Here is a 24277-nt window from a genome sequence, read left to right on the forward strand (position 1 = left end):
CTGCGTTTATGACTTGATTTTTTGCAGAGGAATTCTAATCTTTTTCGCAGCTTTGGTTATCACGAGCACCTTATACGACCTTGTTCTTTGTTCACCTGCTACTGGACGAGGTAGATATCCAATTTTTACTTTTCATATATTTGAGTCATCAATATTGAATTTCTTTTTCCCAATATGAATAGTTAGGTTCAAGACAAAAGTTACAACAATTAGTTTTTACTCGAAGTGGACAAAGCGTACTACGTACTAACACAGTTGAGAGTCACAAAAAGTTTTTAGTATAATAGAAAACCAAAATGTGAATAACGAATTCAAAGTTGCAAATAGATGCTGTTAGAATTTGCACGAAACGAATTCATTAGGCGAATTTGTAAATGTACTTATCTCGGAGTTACACTTTATTCAAAGTTTTTGATCGTGGCTAGTATATAACATTTTCAAACTTCAGTTGGGAAAGATTTTTCGGACATGAAAACACTAAAAATTCTGCATATTTCTATTGTAACTGAGTAGTTACGACTGTAATATGAGACTCATTGGACAGCAAGAATGCTAATAATTGATTTCAATAAGCAATCCGCCATGATAACATTATTATAATCAGGGTGATATTAAATTCATTCATTCATTCATCTCTGCCTTAATACGTAGGTTTTCCTGCTATCTCCAGGTTTCCCGATCATGAGTAATACGCTTATCTCTGGAAATATCCACTTAACTTCTGAGCCAGTGTGCCAGCCAATGTCTGTTTCTTTTCTGATTATTTCCAGCATTGCTCTCTTTTTACCAACTCCTTTCAGCACAGTTTCATTTCTTACTTTGACCATCTCAAGCATCCCGGTCTTACCTATTTCTAGCGCTTCTAGTCACTTTTCTTCACTTATCCGTAGCAAGGTCCACAAGAACACTTCCTCTATTAGAGACTTCTTTCGCCATTGCCATCCTCACTTTGAATTTCAGAATGCAGCTCATGTCACTGCTCATGATACATCTCAAGTGTCTGAGCAGGGTGCGAAATCGCTGCAGATTGGTGGGGGAGAGGAGCAGAGACTCACACAAACGCACACACACACACTACACACCACAAACACACACACACACACGCACTACACACTACACACACACACACACACAGATATACATATATACATAATGTCATTATATGTGCCAATTATTAAATACCCAAATTATTTTTATAAAACATACAATATATTATATCAACTGTCCATTTAAAATTCGATTGCAAATTTGAGATTATAATATACTACCAATGCAATGAACAATGCCTTTCGTTTCTAAGGGGCAAAAATTAAGAGACATTAAGAAGATAATTTTTCCTGTATAAAATTCACATCTAAATTATATTACGTGTTTTATTAATATATTTATATACAGTACTTTGTGGTAGCTGACGAAAGGCGATGAGGAATGGAAAAGAAATAACAAGTCGGACTAATTTCTGTGTTCCAGGAATTGCTGGGTTCAGAAGTGTCCTTAGAGATGAGACTCTTTGTTGTCCGTTCTTTATGTGTTTAGATATTATTCCAGTACAGTATATTCGATTCTGGTTGGCAACCAATAAGGGAAAATCCCATCTTTACAATTATGTGCTCTATTTCTGGAAACAGAAATCAGACCATTCACACAAATATTGAAATTCCAGGTCCTGGGAGTCCCAGTCTCCTCCTCGCCTTCTCCTTGTATTCCAACGGGAAGAAACTTCTCAGCACCACTTCATCCGGAGAAACACTGGGATGCCTCAACGGGATCAGGTTCCTCACAATCCTTTGGGTTATGCTTGGACACAGATATGAGGCGTTCGAGTCGATGCCTCTGATTAATTTATCATCAATGCTTGATGTAAGATTTGGAATCAGTCATCATTTTTGTTTATTTTTACTTAATTTAATAGTTTACATACGTTTCCTTACTTAGATAGTATCTTTGAACAGTAGCATTGTACGTACTTTGTTGCTATTATATTTCAGCTAAAAAGAATCTATAAAGTTATTATCATTCTTTCCAATTATTTGGTAACCTTGAGTATATCATTATATAGCTACATGGTTTGATTTGCCTATATTATTTAAATGATTTCCGTACATGAAAACTACTACAAATTAAAATATTGTTACACTCATCCTATATAACTCTTCTTCACTGCTTGGTATTTCTAATTACACGAAACTTCTTCACAATAGTCCGTATTATTATATTCATCACTAATTTATACTAAAGAAATTTTGAACGTGCCTTAGTGGTGTAGTTACTGCACACTCACTCGATGAAAACTAATGTTTATTAATCGAAGTGTTAACTGAATCTACAAAAACTATATCACTAGAGCCCGGAAGTTCAGGCATTTATTTTCGTTAAAATAGGCAGGCAAAAAGGCATTTATAATGTGGTAAATAGGCACTAAAAATGAAAAAACGGCAAAATAAACCGAAAAAAGGCACATTTAGAAGTCGCTTACTTTTATCTATAATTTCTGGTAAAATGTTAAAATCTAAATTGGGAAGAGCATTTCAATTTTCTCCGTCTTGATTGCACATAACTACAAGGTGCTTTTTAAGTTCTAAACATTCATTGATAGTCGTCTGTCAGAGAGAATGTTTTTCATAATAGAAAACGATCTTTCTACTTCGACAGAAATTATTGGAGCATACATATAACAAGCTAATGTAGCTGGACTCATTTTGGTAACAGCATTTTCACCTTTTAGAATATCACAAATTGTTTTCAATTGTTTCAAGTCCTTATTTGCACTCACTACCCGTTAGCACTTTTCCGCAACAGCTCACCCCTTTTCTCCTGGCACTTCCATCATCTGCTGCATAGATTCCTCGAAGATTTTCGTGGATGCTATAATTGTAATTGTCTCTGGCAATGCACCATAATGTGCAAAAGTAAACTTGAATAGCACAGGAGTTTTTTCACTTCACGAATTGAAGCCGCTTCATTTTCTGGAAGAGCATCGATCACCTCACTGATTTTTTGAAGGTTGTTAGCATAATATATAGCTGCTGATATCCAGGTTCCCTATCTCGTCAAGACTGGTTGCGGAGGTAAACTAAGCTCAATCGCAACTTCCTGAAATTTTCGGGTTCGAGAGGGAGATTTCAGAAATATTTTCTTTGTGTTCGAAATCAACCTGTCCACTTCAGCAGTCAATCATGCACAAGGAAATGTTAACCGAAAGGCAATATCCTAACTCAGCATGAAATATTTTTTTTCTCACACTTTTCTCCTTCAGCAATGTTGAAACATGCGTGAGTTCAATATTACTTAAATAAGGCGAAAATTATTCACATAATAAACGGAAGAAAAATAAATGCCAACAACGTTTTTTGGGAGAAAAATAATTTATATACACATTTTTTTTAAAAAAAATGTCAAATTTCATTGAAAAAGGCAAAAAAGGCATTATAATTAAAAATAGGCAGTGGGGTCCCAAATAGGCAAAATAGGTAAAATGAAAAGGCTTCCAAAACATTCGAAACAACATAAGAAACGTATATCCGGAAAAATTTTATCAATATATTCAGTAGATAAAAAGAGGCATTTTGCCAAACTTCCGGGCTCTATATCACTATCAAGTGCGTTCAAAATTATTTTATTATAAATGACTAACTATATCTTGAATTACTGTTTCATTATTAATTGCTACAGGCTGAAGTTATTAACACAAACAAAATTCAGCTTCAGTCAAGAATCTGTGTACAATTAGGCCACTGAAAACACTTCCAGTCTTATATTTCACCAACGCAACAACTCTAACTAAGAATATTGAGGAATTTTTGTTGTTAACAGCTAACGCAGAGGTTTACAGAGATGCCTGTGCTGAACGCGGCTCTTGCAGTGGACACCTTCTTCGTCCTCAGCGGTCTTCTTCTTTGCTACATCTTCCTGAGGGACGTCAAGTCAAGAGGAGGATTCAACATTATTTCGTTCTACTTGTATCGATACTTCAGGTAAGGTTGACTATTACATTCAAGATAACATGCTCCTCCGGTAAAGTGAACTATCTCTCTCCATTTGATCAGCTGCCATACATGTAATCGTCGCGATTATACTAGAGGGTTAAAAAAAACTGACGTAAATTTGAAAAAAGGACTAAAATTTGAAGCGTTTTTCAAGAAGTTATAAAAATGCTTCCGAAAAATTTGTAGTATCTGCAAATACCGTTCACGTGAATGATGGTGTACGTCAACAATTATATTTTCCTCGAACAGATCATAACTTTAGTTGAAGCCTTCGCGAACACCTTGTGAGGACATGTTGTTACCCTGGCGATCTGCAGACTACAATTTAAGAACTTCTGATTTAAACTTGTCGGCTTGCCCGTTAATATTTCCTGGAGAGTCAGTTTTTCTCTCTTTTTTGTCTTATCTGCTTCAATTATCTTAATATAATATGTTGCTGGACACGATGAGGCAGAAAAGTGGTTTCTATAAGTTCATTTGAAAATGATATCACTGGCATATACACTCCTAAGACCCGTTTCACATAAACATTGTTTGAAATTTAAATTCTGAGGTGGACTGAGGTGTTACTCTATCCCCTCTATCATATACGTATACGCAACATTGATTGATTTATTGTACATTTTATTTTCGATTGTGGTAATATTGAATAGATGTGAAAAAGAATAGAGGATATTGCTATTTCACATCCCTAATGTCGCTGTACTGTCTACTTTTCTAGGCTGACTCCTGCTCTTGCCATCATGGTTGGTTTCTATGCCACTCTCCTGTATCGCCTGGGCGAGGGCCCAATGTGGCACTACAGGGTAGGCCCTGCGAAAAATGCCTGCGTCAACAATTGGTGGGCCGCTCTTGTCTACGTCAACAATTTTGTTCACCCCATTTCACGTGACCAGGTAAAATTATTTGTGTATAGAATACGTATACGAATACGTATTTTTTCTTTAAGCAAATGCTTGATATTCAGTAAAGTTAAGGGTATTGTCTCCATATGGGCTTAACTAGTGGTTATGAGCTAATTGGAGTTCTCTCACTGTTTAGCATAGAAAATGCAATACTAAATAAAATACATTTGAAAAAATATTATTCATAAGGAGTCTATACTATATAATTTTCAGGAGAATTGATGATAGCCTACCAACGCTATTGACTTCCATGTGAATTCCTTAAGTGAATAAATATTTTTTAACAGGTTAATAGTTTGAACTGCTGTACTAACCAATGAAATTAATTACTGTTTCAAAGGATTGAATGGTAATAAGGGGAGGGGGTGTATTCATCATTTTAAAAGCAAGCTACGTGTAACACATACCAGGAGCCCCAAAATCAACATTTTCCTACATGCAAGTTGAAGGGTTTTAACACAAGAATGACAGATCCCACATTTCCTTAAAACAGAGAGTAACTAAAGGCCCTTCTTCCACTCAGAACCCAGAACATCTGATAAACAGAATATAACAAAATAGAAGGCATTGAACATAATTCACAACTTTGTATTTGCACAGGAGATACAGGACTGTATGATTTTCATTTGACATTTTAATTCTCGTTAACCCCTTCAATTCTGCCGGCGGTAAATTACACAGTTCCGAAGAATTGAGAGTACCTCAACTTGGGGTGTATTATTAGCAAAGAATGAAAGAACAAAAAAATCTTCTTTTAAACATGAAATTGTTTCATTGATTTAATTAATGTTTTTATTCGTTTCCAGTGCGTCCCTCAGTCGTGGTATCTCTCGGTAGACATGCAACTGTTTGTCTTCTCCCCACTAATCCTGTATCCCCTATGGAAGTGGCCGAAGATTGGCATGTGCTGGTTGACGCTCCTCACTCTGGCCTCCGTGGCCATCCCGTTTGCGATTACCTTCGTCGAAGAGTATCCCTGGGCAATGGTACTCGAGTAAGTGATTACAACATTTTAACTAGTGTACTCAACATCAGTAAACGGCTCAATCGTCTATTGTATTATCCACGAGGACAATGAAATTAAGATAGGCTAAGGGACATTCATTCCATTGTCACCGTTACGGGTTGGACACCCGAACTACACTTTTTATATTAAAGTAACTATTCTACTGATAGTTAAGCAACGTTTTTCTTACAGCTTCTGGGCAGTGAAATATGAAACTTAACATTGTTGATTAAACATAAATACCCTTAAAATACTTTCCCAGATTTATAACAATAAGTGAACAATTTTATGTCACGGGTGGGACAGACGAAACACTGCCTCTTCTCTTAAAAATATATTTATTTTAATTTCTCAACTATGGAGAATAAATTGTTTAAGATAAATAGAGAAGGTAATTGACCCTTGAATATTCTAGTGGAGTTGAGGGGGAAATGTAACACTTAAAGGAGAAATTAATGGTTATTTTGTGTCAAGGGTGGGACACAATAAGAATCAAAGATTAATCAAAACGTTAAATAAACGAACAACTAGTTACCTATGATACCTTCTACATTCTAACTTAATTATGTTTTATACTTGAAATGTCACACAAATGACAATTTTGGATTGTTCACTCAAAAGATAGAATAAAGTTACAGCATTGTATTTAATTTTAAAAATGGAGATTCAGTCACTTGGACATGGAATGTCTCTTAGGCAAAGCCAATTTTTGGGTACTATAAGGGTGGACGTTTGAGTGTATTGCTTACTCAATTGCCTGTGTTCTATTTCCTTACATTGCAATGCAAGATCTGGACTACATCACTATGACACGTGGTCCCAGTCTATGAAAGGGGATAGGCTCGCGTGAACGCCGTGTATGAGATGTAGATACACTCATTTTCCTAGTTATCGGCGCCCTCAAGGAAGCAACGTTGCCGTGCTAACGGTAGTCATGTTGCAAAGTGCTAAGAAATCAGGTTGCGAACTCCGAATTCACCACCATTATTCTTACTGAAATGAACGATTTTATTCCCAACTTGTAATCGATTTTCTCGTCTGTATATTAGTCTCGCTTCGCATATAGCCTAGTTAGCCTAGAATATGCGCTTCGGTTACATTGTAATGCTTTGCATGGCATTCTTCAGTGTCTTCTTTAGTGTTATTGTACTTATCTTGTTATTTGAAACATGTTAAATACTAAAAATCCAGTAAGCTATATTCTCCATATCCAATAACAATTTTTTTTCTCAGTATATACTCCGTATTTATTTACAGAGTTTGCAGAATTAACTTTGTGTGTACGGTATATAGTTTTCATAACACAAAAAACGATAATTTAATGAACAGATTCTAAGTAACTATTCAAGCACATCAAGATCTGTACAAATAACGTTAGTCATCAGGTTATACCCACATAAGATAATTAACTGTGCCACAGATGATAATGTAGCGTGTTGGACAACGAGAGGATGAAGATTTGGTGAATTTGGCAGGAGAATTGATTGATTGAGTTGGTGTTTTAAGTCCACATTTATTCACAGAATGCAAATCGGGACTGGACCTACAGTTTAAAGTGGGATCCGAACCACTATGTGCCTCCTCCGGGGATCGAACCTGGGACCCCTTTATTACAAGGCGGCGACGGGCAGGAGAATAAAATGTAGCACCTACGCAAAGGGTAACATAGTAAACGAAAAACATTCACGGTTCTACACACATATAGGTAGTATTTTCTTTCCATAATTTTCAATTAGATATTCTTTCCTCTAAGTATTTTCAGTTTTCTCGTGGAAAATATTAAGAAGACAAGGCCACCATGTAATGGTGCTGTAAAATAATTTGCATTAAATTTAGTGTTTTTAAACCACTAATTCAGTTCGAAATGATCACTGGGTCTGGTATTCGTACTTCCTGTTATTTTATATCGTGTTCTACTATCTAGGTTAAACACGATGATGAGAAAAACCGACATGGGCATGCCTAACACAGGGTTCGAACCTAGGACGCCAATCCACCATGGATGCTGAAGTACCATTACTTGTTGCCTACCAACACATGCAAGGATCCTCAATATTTACCTGGAACTCAGCTCATCTAAATTCCGTGGCGCAACACCCAAAACCTAAGCATCTACAGTTGTATTTTAGTGAGTGAATTATGGCTAGTTCATCAAGTCCAATCACAGGTATTTTTCTGAGGAGACGGCCAAAGGTGACATAGCCATTCAGATACACGGGAGCTCGCATATTTTTCTATTAGGTGAAAATATCATCTATTAGATGAAAAATATGGTTAATAAAATTATTTTCTTTCTAGCGATACCTCTCACGAGTATTTCATGCACTTGTACGTTCCGAGCTACACAAGGGCTTCTCCGTACCTCGTCGGACTCGCCATGGGATATTACCTCTACCAAACCAGAGGGAAGGAAGTCAAGATCTCTCATGTAAGAAAATGTCATTACGTTGTGTGTACATACACTTCATACGTTTCTTCATGCTAATGTTATAAACAAAAGAAAACACGAGACTGACGGCATACACAAGATGTCACTCAGGTTATGGGAAATTCTTCTTTGAATACTTCTTAATAAAAGTAAATCAGAGTTCCAAAGAATTCAAATAACTCTATTTCTCTTCTTCCACGCTGTATATTGATCTTACGTATAATACCAATATAATTATACACTAAGCAACTCTTTTCCCTTCAATAACAAAAACCATTCGTAATTGTCACGGCAAATTAGGGTACAAAGTATAGAGATTTAGGTACCTAAACATTATATGCCATCACAATTAAGCCAAAATATTACAAAAAAATTAACAATCATATATCGACCAATACCGTAAAGGAACTCAAACTCTGTATTGAAATTAGTTATTGCTATGGAACGTGCAAATAATTGATCGTCACATGTTGTTTGTTTTTGTGAACGTCGTCATTGCTGGAAACATAACCATTCTGTAAGGTACCTAATATTGTATTTGTAATATTTCCCTAATTGAAACAAATATATCTTGTGCTACATTTAAAGACTCCAGATTTTTGTTCTTGCTGTTTAATTGTAGATGTGGGCAACTGTAGGTTGGTTATTCTCAACAGCTGTCTGTATCGCTGCCATTTACACTCTGTACATCCATTATAAAAGTGACCACGAGTACAATGTGTGGGAAGCGTCGTTCTATTCCTCCTTTCACCGGCTTGGATGGGCTCTTGGCATCTGCTGGATTATCTTTGCTTGCGTCAAGGGATATGGAGGTAAGATTCGTACTCTCAGGAGAAAATTCCGAGTCGAACATGGTATAGTTTGGCATAGTAACCTAGTTTAAGGTGCAGCAAGTTACATTTGAACAATATAGAATTGGTTTTCAGCCAGTGGCAATCAAGAACCTCATCTGAAGTCAAGTCTGGTCTATGCATGTTTTAAGGCAAGGTAATTCTCGTATGTTTTACATGTCATGTATTTCACTATTACGTCTTAAAAGTAGGGTTACCAGACGTCCGGTTTTTCCCGGACATGTCCTACATTTTTGCCTTATGAACTGCGTCCGGGAGGAATTTGAAAAATATCATAAATGTTCTACATTTTGAGGTCACTGAGGAAAATACGTAACACAAAAAAATCATGCAAGTTACAAGTCTATGGACTGCGCTTCCAAACTCAATAGTAACATTTATTTTGATTCATTCATTGCACAAAAAAGTTTGTCCTGCTAACGGACAAACTGAAGCAATTAATGAACAAAGTTTTGGGACCACTTTCTGATAACGTCACTGTTCAATGCCTGAGCAGAATTTCTTGCTTTAGGGTTTATACTGTTGGAACAAAGTGTTGCCCATTCTAATTCAATATTCAATATAATTTGATTGTAAAGCAGGGTTATAGAGAACAAAGTTATTCAAGGTGTCTGCCAGTCAAGAAAGTCATGGAAGTCAAGAAAATGTAAAGAAATCAACAAGTAGGTCAAGAAGTCAATAAAGAGGCAATAAATTATTCTTGTGGTCAAGAATTTTTGCTATTGATTGGTTGATTTCGTTTATTTTACTTCACTTTTTTCTGTCCCTTTGGCTAATCGCGAAGATGAGGATGGATGGTGGTAAGATAAGATGGGTGGAGGGACAGTCACAAACATATAGGGTCAATCGACACAAGCCCCACATAAGATTATACTGGCTGTGAGTCCAGACGCCAAAGCCTCGCTTGTCTGCCAAACACAGTTCAGAATGCATTAATACGAGAAAGCAGATCTAATTCTCTTCTTAAATTCAGCTTCAGTTTTCATCTTTTGGTAGGGGTTTTCATTAAATAAATATTTATTTTCTTAATTGCTAATTTCTAACTTGACCTAAGTAAGGGTCGAATAAATACACGTTAAGAAAAACGAGAAAAAAGGTCTAGAAAAGTCCAGAAAAAGTCAAAATTTCTGGATGTATTATTTTGGTAGACACCCTGTTATTGAACTAAAAACTACCCAAGATGAAACTTCTGGAACCATAAAATGGTAATTACGGTAATTGCTAAATATTTGTTTGCCATTACGGGTCATAATTCAAATGTTGAGAGAGTACTTTCATCACCATCAGCACAACAGACTCACGAGAGAAATTATTTTTTCATAAAGTCTGTAAAATGTTTGGTACTAGTCCCTACAATTTCAAGAGTTTGACTGTCCACTCTAACATAAATATATTTTGACTAAACCTAAAATTTTGATAAAAATTGTCTCCTCTGAGAAGTACCACTTAAATCATGTAGTAAGAGCTGCATTGATCAGTATAATTGCAAGTTTTGAAATTTTGCATTTAAAAATTCATTGAGAATTAATTTCTTTAAAACTGAAAACTGTCATTTTTCAACTACTTTCTAACGTGTTCTATAGAAATATGTATTATTTTTATTGAGAATGTGTTGTGTCCTACATTGTTACTTAATGTCCTACATTTTGGGACAACATGTCCTACATTTCCTTACAGCGATCTGTAACCCTACTTGTAAGTTAAGTTGTGTTAGCAACGACAAATGAAATCTTCAGGCCAGACCGTCAATACTACACTGTCACAAACACTAAAGTTTAAAAATATGACCGCCTACAAACCTTCCAGTTTGTGTCCATGACTTTCAATTTTGCCTGCAGTATCTATCACTTTGTTTTCTTTGATTTGGTCTGGGTGAAGATATTATTAAAATTATGGTACTACTTCCGTTTGGTCAAAAGGTCAAAACAGCTATAACTCACTTATTTCGTCCTTTTTAACATTGCTATTTACTTATTCTGCATTGCGGAACATTCTGTATGGTGTAATTATGAATTTCTCACCAAAATAATTTCAATTTTTCATGTTACGAGTAATTATTGTTGTTCGTTTTCTTCGCTTGCATGACACACAATATGGCGCGAGCGTTCTGGATCATCGCGCGTCGTGCTTGTGTTTTTTCCCGGGGCGGCCGTTCATAAGGACGATACGGACGCCGCACTGCCGTGTGTAACCACAAGTAAACAAACATTACATTAACATTTATGTATTAGCTTTTACATTGTCTGAATTGCAATTGCAAATATTCCATTGCTTATAGATCGTTGGTTGGTCGGTTCTGTATTCATTCTTCCGCGACAATTACGAAGTTTGCACGCCACCCTGCGGGGGAATACGGAACTTGGAGAGAAATGTGGCGGGGCGCCGCCCTCCCACTTTACGAGACGTAGAGCATTCTCAGGCACGGTCGCGAGAGGTAAGAGGCGAGGGAACTGAAGGAATAACACGCGCGGGATCTGTGACTGGGAGGACGGAGGGTTTGTCGTCCGAAACCCACCCCCTGGGCGAAACTGGCCCTCTCACCGGAGAACGGTAAACAATGAAGAGTTGCCAGAAACAATAAAGTTAACATAAGAAAGAAAATTACCAACCGTTGAAAAAATCATTCTGTATTCCATAATCTTATTCACTTATGACATAAGAGTAGAGCAATAAATAACGCAATTTCTATTGAGGAGAGAAAATATCGGTAACTGAAAATGTATAGACTCTTGCTTGATTTTTGTTATTTACCGTCGCTTTCTGCTACTTTTCGGTAATCACGATGATGAGGATGAGTGATGATATAATGAAATTGATGGAGGAGCATTCACAAAGAACACACATACCCATGCCGGGATTCGAACCTAGGAGCCCTGGCTTTGAAAAGCGGTATGCTAGCCACGGAAGTCGGCTATAGATTCTTGTTACACGCAAAATTATCGTATATATGCGTTGTATTTTTTCTGAGTTTAGTCAAAAGTACATTTGGATTACAATGATGTGGAATACATCATGTAGATTTAATTACATGTTTTGATTAGCACGTTTGAAAAAAATCCTGATAATGTGATAAAGTTGTCCAATTTCTTTTCAAGGCGGATGTTAAATAAATTAGAAACTCGTCATTTAAACTCACCAAGAGCCGCTACAGGAACCTGTGAACTACAAATTTCTTAAAATTTGGCAAAATTGTCTGGCAACCCCGAAGCAATAAAACGACCGGATGAGAAGACGATAGTATTGACACTTGTTGTTTCTTCGTTTTCCATGGAAAAGTGAAGCTTTTTCGGTAGTTGTGTGCTGTAGTTGTGCATTTGTCGCGATGAACAGTGTGGAGAAATTGTTGGTGCGAAGTTTTTCTATCAGAAGTCTGGATGAAAAAATAAACATAAAGAACCTTGGCCGAATTTAAATCTAGAACAAGTGTCAAAGAAGGGAGGTCGTGAGTTTACTCTCAAATTTTGCGTTGAAAGACAGAAGGATGAATTTCAGTTAACTACTAGCATGTCTGAAGATTTCTGGTAAGTTTGAAGTTTTTACTTTAGAGCTTCTGGTAACGCAGATATCACCTTTCCAGTGAGATATTTATTTTAGTGCCCTATTTCACATATCAATTAGTAATGTTGGACACCTTTTTACTACAAATTTTCACGATCAATGCACGTAAATATTCGTCATTGTGCTTATCAAGTTGTGTAAAAATTAATATCCCTTCTTCTGAATTTTCCCCTCTCTTAAACGACTAAATCTGTAAGAATTCTATTTCTTCTTCCATCTTCTTCGCATTACTGTTAAATAATTATTAATTTATTATAATTATGTGCAAACGTGTAAAACATGATATTCGGTAAACACGAACGAATCAATTTCTTATCACGTTGGCTGTTATACGAAATTCACCATTTAAACTCACATTACAAGTAGAGCAAATTTGTGAGCTATCGCCCCTCCACTTTGGTTCACCACGAGCCGCCACTGGTTTTGTCGATTTGGAGTGGTTATGCAGTGTTTACACCTTCAAAACAAAAAAAAATACCTACTAATACCTAAAATGTGGGGTCGTATAACCATTCCCGAATAGCCCCCACGAACCATTCACGGTAAGGTTAGGTTAGGTTACGTTAGGTTAGGCAAACGTAGTTAAAATTTGGGGTCTTACCAGAAAAATGCCCCACAAACCATTCACGCATAGCCCCAGAAACCATTCATGGAAGGTTAGGTTAGGTTCAGTTAGGTTAGGCAAACAGATACAATTTGGGGTATATTTGGTTTTTTCATCTTCTTGCAAAACAACGGCGTGTTTGGAAACACTGACACGGGGGTTACGTCATGAAACGCACGGAACATCCGCTTCACGAACAGAAAGTACATGGAAGCAAAGGCAATTGCGATATTTTTATACATAAAAACATGAATTACCGCTAAAAAAGATGAAACGATGACAGAAAATACATTCGGGACCATCAACAATGCTACAGAAAGTGATTCGCGTAAGTAGTTTCTTCTGTAAAAATGAAGAAATCCGTTTTGACTAAACGGACGTGTTACCAAATTATCTATTTTATTTTTTTATTGCATGTTTCTTGATATTTTTTTATTTGTTTGTTGGGATATGTCTCTCTAATATTCAGTCAGCAGCCTAAATAGACCCTTGTTTTCAACTATGTGTGCATGTGGTTAAAGGGTTAAAGGCTTTGATACGCTTGGATTTTTTGGGAATAAATCAATGTCTATAGACTCCCCCTTTCTCTCTCTCTCCCACCTCCGTCATAGACTTTTGGGAGAATGGTCACTTGCATTGTCAGTGGTTCGAATCCTACTTTGAATTGCAGGCCTTGTCCGAATTGAAGAGTAGAAGTATGTAGTGGGCTAAATGAACAAACAAAACATTGCGAAATCGAAACTTCCTTCACTGCTGGCTGAAAGACATACTTAGCTTTGTCAGCTATTTAAAAGGCAACTTCAATAGGAAACACTCTCGTTGGTTCGGTTTGAAATATGAATACCCATATATTATAAGGAAAAATAAAAAAATCTGAATTTTGAAACGTGATATGTACTGTCACCGGCAATATAAATGGAACACCTAGATCCTGAAATGAACGCTTCCCTGCAAGGTGTTATGTGTGTTGCCTAATTCTAAGGCGATAAGCGGACTTAAGTAGCAAATTTTCAATGGCAACTTCTACCACCACCGTAGAGTTAGGCAACACACATGACGCCTTGCATGGAAGCGAGTATTTCAGGATCTAGGTCTTCCATTTATATTGCCGGTGACTGTACAGACGTCGCTTGACCCACTTGATCTGAGTATAATGTGGACACAAAACAAACTTTGCATGTTTTTATGGGGGTGGAGAGTTAATGCATATTATATCTTTCTCCGAGTTTCTTCGAACTGTTTCAGGTCCCGTGAATGCGTTTCTATCGTGGAACTTCTTTCAACCACTCAGCCGCCTCACATACTGCTGCTTCCTTACTCACTTGCTGTACCACATATACGAAGAGGGTGCGGCGAAGAGCACAATGTACGTGGATGATTACACAGCTGTAAGTATTATCTAGGTTGAATTTTTAAGGAAGGCGTCAAGGTAGAATTCATTCTCTCCTAGATACTTGTGTGCATTCTCCTTCTGCATGCAAATATCATCCCACCCCCTTCCTTGTAAATCTTCCCCTCTCATATTATTGTACAAAGTGCAGTGCAAGCACTCATTCGAATTGAAATGATGAATTGTAAATGGGGGAAACTGTATGGTGAAACTAGTTGCATAAGCTTCGAAGTATTTCAGAGTTACAGAAAAATATCTGCGTTTGCAGTGGACAATTGCAATTCTTAACCCATAGATTCTTCACTCACATGTGCAGACATTGTGGGCGATATTTTAGTGACCTCGGTTATATCGTATCTTTACTGCTAAGAATATACAGAAGAACCTGTCTATATTTTAAGCGTTTCTATGTACAACATGAAATATTACTGTAGATTTTACGGTTATTTTGATATCAGAAATTCACGTTTTGTTAAAAGTTGATTCATAAAAGCAAATTATGAAATCTTCCAAGATGATTTGTATCTCACTACGCCACCGGCTGTTATCATTGTAGTCTTTAGTGGTCACATGATAGCTATTGCTGTTTCTCAAAAACAAATGAGCATAATCTATATCGTGGTGAGAGATATTGACAGGGTTCGTAGTAGAAAGCGATAAAAATGCAAATGTTCGTAAAGTGAACGCCTCTAGTCATTGATAGACATCCAAAACTGCAACTTCCTGTTTCCCTTGGTGTATCAAAGTTTAGTGTTATGTACCATTTATCTAAAAGTGGACAAAATTCAATCAATGAGACGGTAGTACAATTCTCCATAAAGATATCAGATTGCCTATTATTAGGGAGACAAATTTATGGTAAATAAAAACTGAGGAGAGCGGTAAATAAAATGTTAGATCAGCGGTATATACCAACGGTGGAAAAAAAAATTGGCACACACTTTTTCATTATGAGAGGAAACAACATACAAAAGAGCTATAAATTGATAATCTACTTCATTTTTATATACTGTAAACATACACAAGTTCTTAGCTGTCCCAAAAAGAAAACACCAACACAAAATCACTTCATTTCTAAATTGCATATTTCAAGTGATTTATTCATTGCATGTATTTAAAGGATATCCTTGCTGTCCAACAAATAAAATAATCACTACTGCACATACACAAACACATTTTGAAAATCACATGTTGATAAACAAAATTCATTCATGACTGAACACAAATGACGCCATTGTTTCCCTTGATATGCGGGAACAGACTAATCTTATCGCTGCTACAGCTAGCAAGTTCAATGAAACTGGAAGTTGAGTAGACATTCGGGGGAAGAAAGGAATGCAGCTCGACAGGGAGCGAAGTTTTCGAACTGAGATTATGTGCATGGGAAATCCCAATTTGCATCGTCTTCCTGATGTAATCGAAGATAAAACGTTCTTCAGCTGCAAGTGGTAGGAAACTTTAGGCAAACGTTTCGTTACAAATCGACAGTTTGCGCGCACAACTTCGATTGCCGGTTTTTGCGTGTTTTCTACTTCATTTGATGATATTTCACGGTTATTTCACGAAAAAGCGTTCATTTCGTGGAAAAGCACACATTTCGCATTACTACGCGAATAAAACTCATGCATATTTCATCATTGGGGATGTAGTTACGTGCAGAATGTTCAAAATTGCATCTTTTTTTCACATTTCGCTATTTCGCGCATCGCGAAAATTCAATGTCCCTACCTATTATCATGTGCATTCACTTTGTTTTACGTAAGTAATTCGAGATTCAAGAATTGAAGCAATATTGATGTGGACATTTTAATGGTGTTTATCTTCGCCGGCGACTAAATTGCAGAAAACATGTTGAAACATGTATATGACTTATTTTCACTGCGTATCACAAAAATATAACTACATTGTAGTGTAAACATGACTCTGGTATGTTCTCAAATACAGCATTTTACAAATATGTTAATTCTTCATTGCTTTCGATAAGAACCTACCCTGCATGTGGTGTTACACATTACTTTGATTTGAATTGTGTTGAGATATGAACAACGGTTACATCATACGTTTCTCTCCTTGCAGGTGCATACATTCTTCGGGGACATAATTACAACCCTTGCCACTGCAGCAGTGCTGTCTTTAGTATTCGAATCTCCAATCCTTGTTCTGGAACGAGCAATATTCAAAAAAGGTAAACTCTTCCTTTTATTTTATGCAATATTTTCAAGCTGGTAGTAATATCATACAGCTGCTCAATATTATTGTAGTCAGTATAATATCTATCCATAGGCCTGCTGTGAAAAAATAGTTTCAAGAAGATACACTTGCGTTGGAATGAGAGTAATAGCAATAGCATTGTACATACCATCCTGAAGATATATTCTAGTACATTCACGGAAGTGTTGGGTTGAAATGATTCAGCTGAATTCAATGGTATCGTCAACATAACTTAAGAAACGAAAATGGTCTAAATATGGGCTACCAGTTGTGCTTCATAGAATGGAGTTAGGTTTAAATGCAACGGTGAAAGTGACACCAAAGTTCTTTTTCGATCAAAACCACTGGCGGCGATTGGGTTGCAAAATTGGGGGGGGGTACTTTACTTTCCCTTGGTAGATAAGGTTTACCCCACCTAGTGGTTGCGTGACCTTGTAGTTGGTGGTGGTGGGGCTTGCGTACTCTGATGATTCGCTAGGGTATACCAGCTGTAGCATAGCTACTGGTAGGGTCTCCCATACTGGGCAGGCTGGTGAGGAGGAGCCAGACTAAGAAGCAACCAACTGCTCAACGCAGGGGCGGTCCGTGACTTTTAGAGCAAGGGAAGCACATGTCGTGAGATATTTAAAAAACACATTATTATTATTATTATTATTATTATTATTATTAATGAATAATTCTTTATGAATTCTTCTATCACTAGATTGTAGAATTCATCTTCTGCATTTTTACTTCAGTTTTACCAGCTTCTTCTCAATTACTGTCCTTGGGTATTTCTACATTGACTGTGAATTCGGGGAAATTATGAAAAAGATTCAGCAATTAGTTTATTAAATAGATTTATTGCGTGATCTTATTTTAGTTTTATAGGGGTTGCATTCCTAGCACTAGTCCTAGACACGGGAATTGTTTAAACCAACGAACTTAACTTGAACAATTCAAAAAAGCTTTTCATCAAGTAAAATAAGGTTTTTGTACTCCCATTGAGATATATTAATCTGAGGAATAAGCGACACTTAGTTCGCTTCTGTGACGAACCATGTCAAATGCTGACAATAACTCAACTTCAAAGAATAGAAAGTGTCTTCAGGAAAACATTTTTTGCGTTCATTTTATCAACTAATTGTAAAAAATTTAATATTGTTGCAAGTATATTCTCATAGTTGCAAATGTTGTCAGGAGAATTTCAGCGCGGATTTGAGTTTGCCGATGAAGATGTGATGTTTAAGTAAATTGTTCATGTCATCAAATCCTCGAGTGCTCCACACATGCTTTTCATTTGAAAATAGGTCCTCTTGGATGGTAGACAGGTAACGTTGCCGCATTGTAATGAAGGGATACAGAGTTCGATGATCGGTGAAGGCACATAAGAGGTTCGGATCCCACTATAAACTGTAGGTCCAGTCCCGATTAGCCTGTCTATGCATGTAGTGGGCTTATGAGCAGAACTCATTTGAAAATGGGACCCAAAGCCAACAGTAGAGTTTTTATGGTTTTTTGCAAACACCTATTATTACACATTGGTCTGGATTATAATGTCGAACACATTTTTTTCTATATTACACCCGGTAGAGTCTAAATCGGACATTGATCTACCCCTAGAAATAACCCCTCTATTCTCTTCAAAACATCTTGATGTCAAGTCAAGGTGTTTCCAGCACCCATCTACTCTCTCCCCGCACCATTAGCTAGCTGCCGCAAGACCCAGAATGAGTTATGTGGATTCATTCGAGTCAATTAAACCGCACTGATTTGGTAAACTGTTAAGTATAATTTTTAAACCTATGTTTTTCATACAAATTCCAGAAATAACGCTGTAAACGCAGAAAAAATATTGCAAAATATATTTTTTTAGGCGGATTTAAATCGAAACAAACTGTGAGGCTGGAATGAGTATTGGTCATGCGTTCCCCATGCCGAAGCAGAGCCGAAGATCTGCGGAGAATTCCGAATGCTCCCTTTCCTGTGGGTGAGCGACACGGACACTGATGGTCGTCTGCTGGCTATCTATGACCACAACGAGGACACACGTCTCGCGGTTTTTACATCAGCACATAGAAGTAGATGTACGACTACATAAGAATAGTTTGAATGAAACTAAAAATAAATTGACAACATAAACACAGTTAATACTTCTACTTTGTAAGGGAATGACTCATTCCCTTCATTCCATGGACTAACCGTACATGGCTCAACGGCTCCAATGGCAGAAGAAGATGGATGGTCATCTCAACGGCAGAGGGGGCGGATGAACCAGAGGAGTAATATCTCTTTTAAAAAACCGTGGTTCAGCTGGCTCCGGCTGATAGTACCATGTAAAGGCACCTTGCCAGGGTTACGGTGAAGTCCTCAACGGCAGATGCGGCGGAGAAGGAGTCCTTCGATACGGCGCAGATGGCAGAAGAGGAAACCCACTCTCTTGGGAGTAATGAAGAGGAAACCACTGCCTTGTGGAGAAGGTACCAATCTTCAAAGGCTAAGGGAATACACCCTGACAGAAAAACTAGCAGGTCAAAAGCTAAGAGGGGAGGCATCTCAAATGGCTTTGGAGTCAGGGGGCTAAGAACCCACTAGTCCGAGAATCTCTTGTTACAAGCAAACAGAAGTATGCCGGATGGATGACAACGTTGGCGACCAGGAGAGGAAACAGGATTTTGAAAATTGGAACTTGGAATGTGCGTGGAGTGCATGGTAAAGAAATAGAACTTATTATGAGACAAATAAATAAAGCAAAACTGCATGTACTAGCAATAACCGAAACTAAAAAGAAGGGGAGAGGATGTGAACAAATGATAGAAGCAGAGTGGGAATAGATATATTTTATTCTACTCAGGAGTGGACATGAACCAACGAGCTAAAGCAGGAGTAGGCATAATCATACAAGAAAGATATCGATATTACGTAAAAGACTGGCAGTATATAAACGAGAGGCTAATGAAACTAACTGTAGATACCAATAGTGTAGACTATCAGAGTATTACCTATATTGCCGCATATGGACCAAACGAGGATGAGACAGTGGAAAAGAAGGATGATTTTTACGAAGAACTACAGAAAGTAATAGATGACAATGATGGAAAAATATATGTACTAGGAGACTTATATGGAAGAGTTGGTCAAGAAATAAAGGGTATTGAAGAAGTGATGGGTAAATATGGCGAGGCACATCAAAATGACAATGGAAGAAGGATAATTGATCTGTGTGTTAGCAATGAGTTAATAATAGTCAACATCAAATTTCAACATAAAGACATTTATAAGTACACAAGAGAGGAACCCAGTCGCATGGAGAAGTCCATCATTCATAGATTATATTTGAGAGGGTTCAAAGCCCCCCCCCCCCCCCTTTGGTTCAGTACCATTACCAGATTACCTGTTCTATCCGCTTGTTCATAAATTTTCTTTCAGACTTATTTTATTCTCCTAAATTCGAGACGTATAGGACGGGATACGGATGGGAAATAAATTACGTAATTCCACACGCCAGGTGAGACTGCAGACAAAATGTCTGCAAATTTCCTGATAGTTTCGGAATTTCTGCGACAAGAAACTGCATTGGGACTGTCAAATCAGTTATATTTTTTTCCCCCTCGAGTCTTCTTAAAGGAATTTGGTTTCTAAAAACGCAGTGCAAGAAAACCAGGGAAACACCGTAACATTCTAAAGTTGTTTGACACAAGATGAACAAAAAAGTATCAATACTAAGTAGCGTGACTTGTGGAATTGTATTCTCTAATTAGAGAAACTTTACAGACTTTATTATTTATTAATAGAAGATAAATATTTCAGCTAGCTCTTCAGTTTCTTCACTGTGTAACCTGTTGGAAGTTTGAAACATCTCCACATGTTCTAACCAAATTGTTTTCATGCAGTGCAGGATTATGTTGCACACCTCAAAAGGTGGACTGTTCAGTACTGTGAACATGTCAGTATTCTAATAGAGATATTTAAAAAAAACTAAGAGTTCTGAAAACTTTAATGAAATGTATTCCAAAGCAGAGAAACTACTTAGAGACTATTATGAAGAAATGAAGAGACCTAGAACACCCAGCCGTCAAATGTGAGGGAACAATGCACCAGTTGAGGGCACAAAATAATATTACAAGGTAAACCTTCGTTGTCCATTTTTGGACCATTTTGGAGTAGAATTGAACTCACGTTTCTCTGAACACAGTCAACACATTGCAAAATTGCAACAATTATTCCAAAAAATGTGAAATGGCTATCCCTCATTCATTGGAACAGTGTGTCAAAATGTTGGATGGCCTGGTTGATAGATTGGATTATGATAGCCCGATCATACCTAGGCCTGCTATACGTTCCGGAATTTTCGGGACAATCCCGGAATATCATTTGTCCTGGAATAGTTTCTTCGGGATACACGAATGTCCTGGAATCGAGTGGGAAAGAAGCATCAACTTTATTTATATTTAAATGCGTAATATTAAAATGTTCATTTTACAAAACAATCTAACTGTACATTTGAACCGCTCCCTCTCGATAATACAAGAGTTATCGTTATCGAGTTACAAGAAGATGCTGCAAAGATATTTGACTTCACGATAGCGCCGCCGTCTGCTAGCAGCACTGAATTTCAGTTGCAAATCTCTTCCATTACATAGTGAGCTGTTTACTGTAAAGAGTCAGTGCCTGGGTGCGCGCACTGTTCAGTCCGAAGTTCTCAAATAAAAGGAATTGCAAGATTAATGATATGCTTCTAAGTAGATTTCTTTCTTTTTTAGAAGTGTAAAGAATATGATAATGGATATGTACGTACATACACACAACTATGACGGATCCAGCAACCCCCCCCAAAAAAAGTTTCCGGTCAGCAGTATCCAGGATTTTCTGTGAAAGGTTTGTTTGATTGATTGAGTTGGTGTTTTAAGTCCATCTTATGCACAGTAACGCTAATAGGGACTGGACCAGTATATGCCTCCACCGGGTATAGAACCCGGGACAAGATCAATCACGACCTTTACAAGATCGAACATCAGATTGCTTTGGTGAAAGTAAATATCAAGCAGGAAATGACTGGAAAATTAAGTGTAACCGAGTTATCATCTAAATAAGTGCAACTGCGAACACTTCTGACTAGTAACTACACCATTGATTTTCAATGGTATCGTTACAACTCAGAAGTGTCCGTTACTGTACACTCGCCTCAATACGCTTCTCTATACATCATTTTTTTCCAAGGTGCAGTGCGACCGACATTAGACAAGAGTGATGTATAAAGAAGTGAATTGCGACAGTACTAAGTGAAAAGAATGTACAAACTTTCAAACATCAACCTGTATTTTTCTCTTCCAGGTGGAGCAAGGTCCAAACCAGCTACAGATAATGACTTAGAGAAGCACGGGATTATAAAGAGCGGACCAGTGCCTGGCTGGGTTCCTCCAAGAAAGGAGGACAATATGTAACCAGTGCTCCAAGTGAAGGGAGATGAGGGAGGATGGTATCCCCCAGCTAGTCAAAATTTCGCAAATGATCCCCCAGCTGTCTCATTGCCACCATGTTAAGCAATAGAAGCATATCCTCAGCTAATTCCAAGCCTGATCCACACATCCCCCTCGGACAACATTTTTCACTTGAAGCGTTGTGTTACCCATGTCTAGATTAGAATTACGAAAACGGGATAAGAGTATAATTATACTTTTTACATTGTAGGCATCGGGGTATTTTAATTTATCCTGAGATTTGCAAGAATAAATGGAGTAAAACCTATGTAATGTAAAACCTAATCAATGTAAGAATAAATGGAGTAAAACCTATCCAATGACACGTGTGATTATGTTTTTTTTTATTATTAAGTCCACTTTATGCACACACAGGCAAATCGGAATTAGACTTACAGTTTAAAGTAATATCGGGACCACCATGTGCATCCACCAGCTATCGAACACGGGACCTCTTGATTACAAGGCCACTACGCAAACATGTGATTATGGCAGCAAGAAGGAAGGTTCTAAGGTTGTGATGCATGGCAGACAAGGTGCAGGTGCCAAATGTATAGATTTTAGACACATAACTGAAACGCTGACAGAAGAGTTGGCCTGTTTCGGTTATATGCTAGAAGTTTGTGTATATATGTTCTAGAGGAAACTAATCTTGTTCCATAGACATGGACGTCCGCAGGGTTTTTTCCAGAAAGGAGCAAGCAAAGTATTCTCTTTCAGGGCGGACGAGGCACATTTCATCCCATAATTGTTTTGCCTCCTCAAAAAAAACATTGCTTCAGTTTCAAGTTATCATGTTCCTGCAAGCCCTTGCAATAATTACTGTGACTGAAATGAAATTATGTGTGAAATATGTAAATTTTTAGATGATTTTTATTATTTACTACCTCCCCTTCTCCAGTATAAATGTAGAACTAAGTAAATGCACTTTTTACCAGAATGTATACTTTTGTATGGACTTCAGGTGTATGTGGAAAGAGACTTTCCCATTTTCTTCTGCGTTCATTGAGTGGAGTTGCTTAACCCTATTACCACGTTAGATCGGGTTTCGGCCGAACTTTTACCCTGCCGTGTTCGACTGACGGGCTTTCTTGCGATGTGGTGGTTTTTGGCTCTTGTTTTAGTTTTATGTTTTATGCACAGACAGGCTAATTTGGATGGAACTACAATCAGAAAACTGAATGTGTCATATTAATTGAAGAGCTCGGGTGTAAAACACGGTAAATGACATTTAGGTCATTTCCGATTTCATTAAGAAAGAAGGTTATTAGAAGTTATACTGCAGATAAATTGTTTTCCTGTTGTATTTACCAATTTCACAAGGCTTCACTGAGTCCAATTTAAATTGTATGACATGACAATTTCACTCGAAAATTGAAGGATGGCACATTTTATCTTTGGAACTCAAAAATTACCAAAATGTCACTTAACCATGTTTTACACCCGAACCCTTCAATTGATGCACTAAATTTTGTTTTATGTACAACAAGAAGAGACTGTTTTTCCCTCAATAATATTCGCACGGCTATCAATTGTTGACGGGATATGAAAGGGGGCATTATTGTTCTGTAGTAGTAAGTATGAAAAGACGGCATCTGCTTCTAATTTCTTCGTACATAATTTCCTTATCCTGCCTAAGGTAGAAGAATAAAATTTAAAATAACCGATTATGTTCAATACAATTACGAAATTATACAGAAATATGTCTCATTACGAGAACATTGAAGAAATATGTTGTAAAAACGCGAAATTGGTAAAATATGTCAAAATATGTCTCATCAAGTTCGTCTTAGCATTTTAAGCTGAGAGATTACTGTGGAAATTTTCTCTTGAGCCGCCCCTGGTCATATATATACTTCTGAATTGTAAATTCTACATT

General features: G+C 37.2%; 1 protein-coding gene across 2 annotated transcripts in view; it reads left to right on the top strand.

The window, feature by feature from the left end:
- The window catches only part of LOC145990384 (nose resistant to fluoxetine protein 6-like), a 40410-nt gene extending 17802 nt beyond the window's left edge, over nt 1-22608 (top strand). For both annotated transcript variants that reach the window (XM_083126082.1, XM_083126083.1), the window contains 10 exons: nt 28-110; nt 1664-1860; nt 3814-3974; nt 4708-4882; nt 5698-5885; nt 8196-8325; nt 8948-9137; nt 14584-14726; nt 16805-16913; nt 22253-22608. In XM_083126082.1, the coding sequence (XP_082982208.1) occupies nt 28-110; nt 1664-1860; nt 3814-3974; nt 4708-4882; nt 5698-5885; nt 8196-8325; nt 8948-9137; nt 14584-14726; nt 16805-16913; nt 22253-22362 (1486 nt within the window). In that variant the 3' untranslated portion in view covers nt 22363-22608. The remainder of the gene's footprint in view (nt 1-27; nt 111-1663; nt 1861-3813; nt 3975-4707; nt 4883-5697; nt 5886-8195; nt 8326-8947; nt 9138-14583; nt 14727-16804; nt 16914-22252) is intronic.
- Nucleotides 22609-24277: the final 1669 nt, after the last annotated feature.

This window comes from Lepisma saccharinum, chromosome 1, assembly GCF_977018435.1.
Source record: "Lepisma saccharinum chromosome 1, izLepSacc3.1, whole genome shotgun sequence".
Taxonomy (NCBI): Eukaryota; Metazoa; Arthropoda; class Insecta; order Zygentoma; family Lepismatidae; genus Lepisma; species Lepisma saccharinum.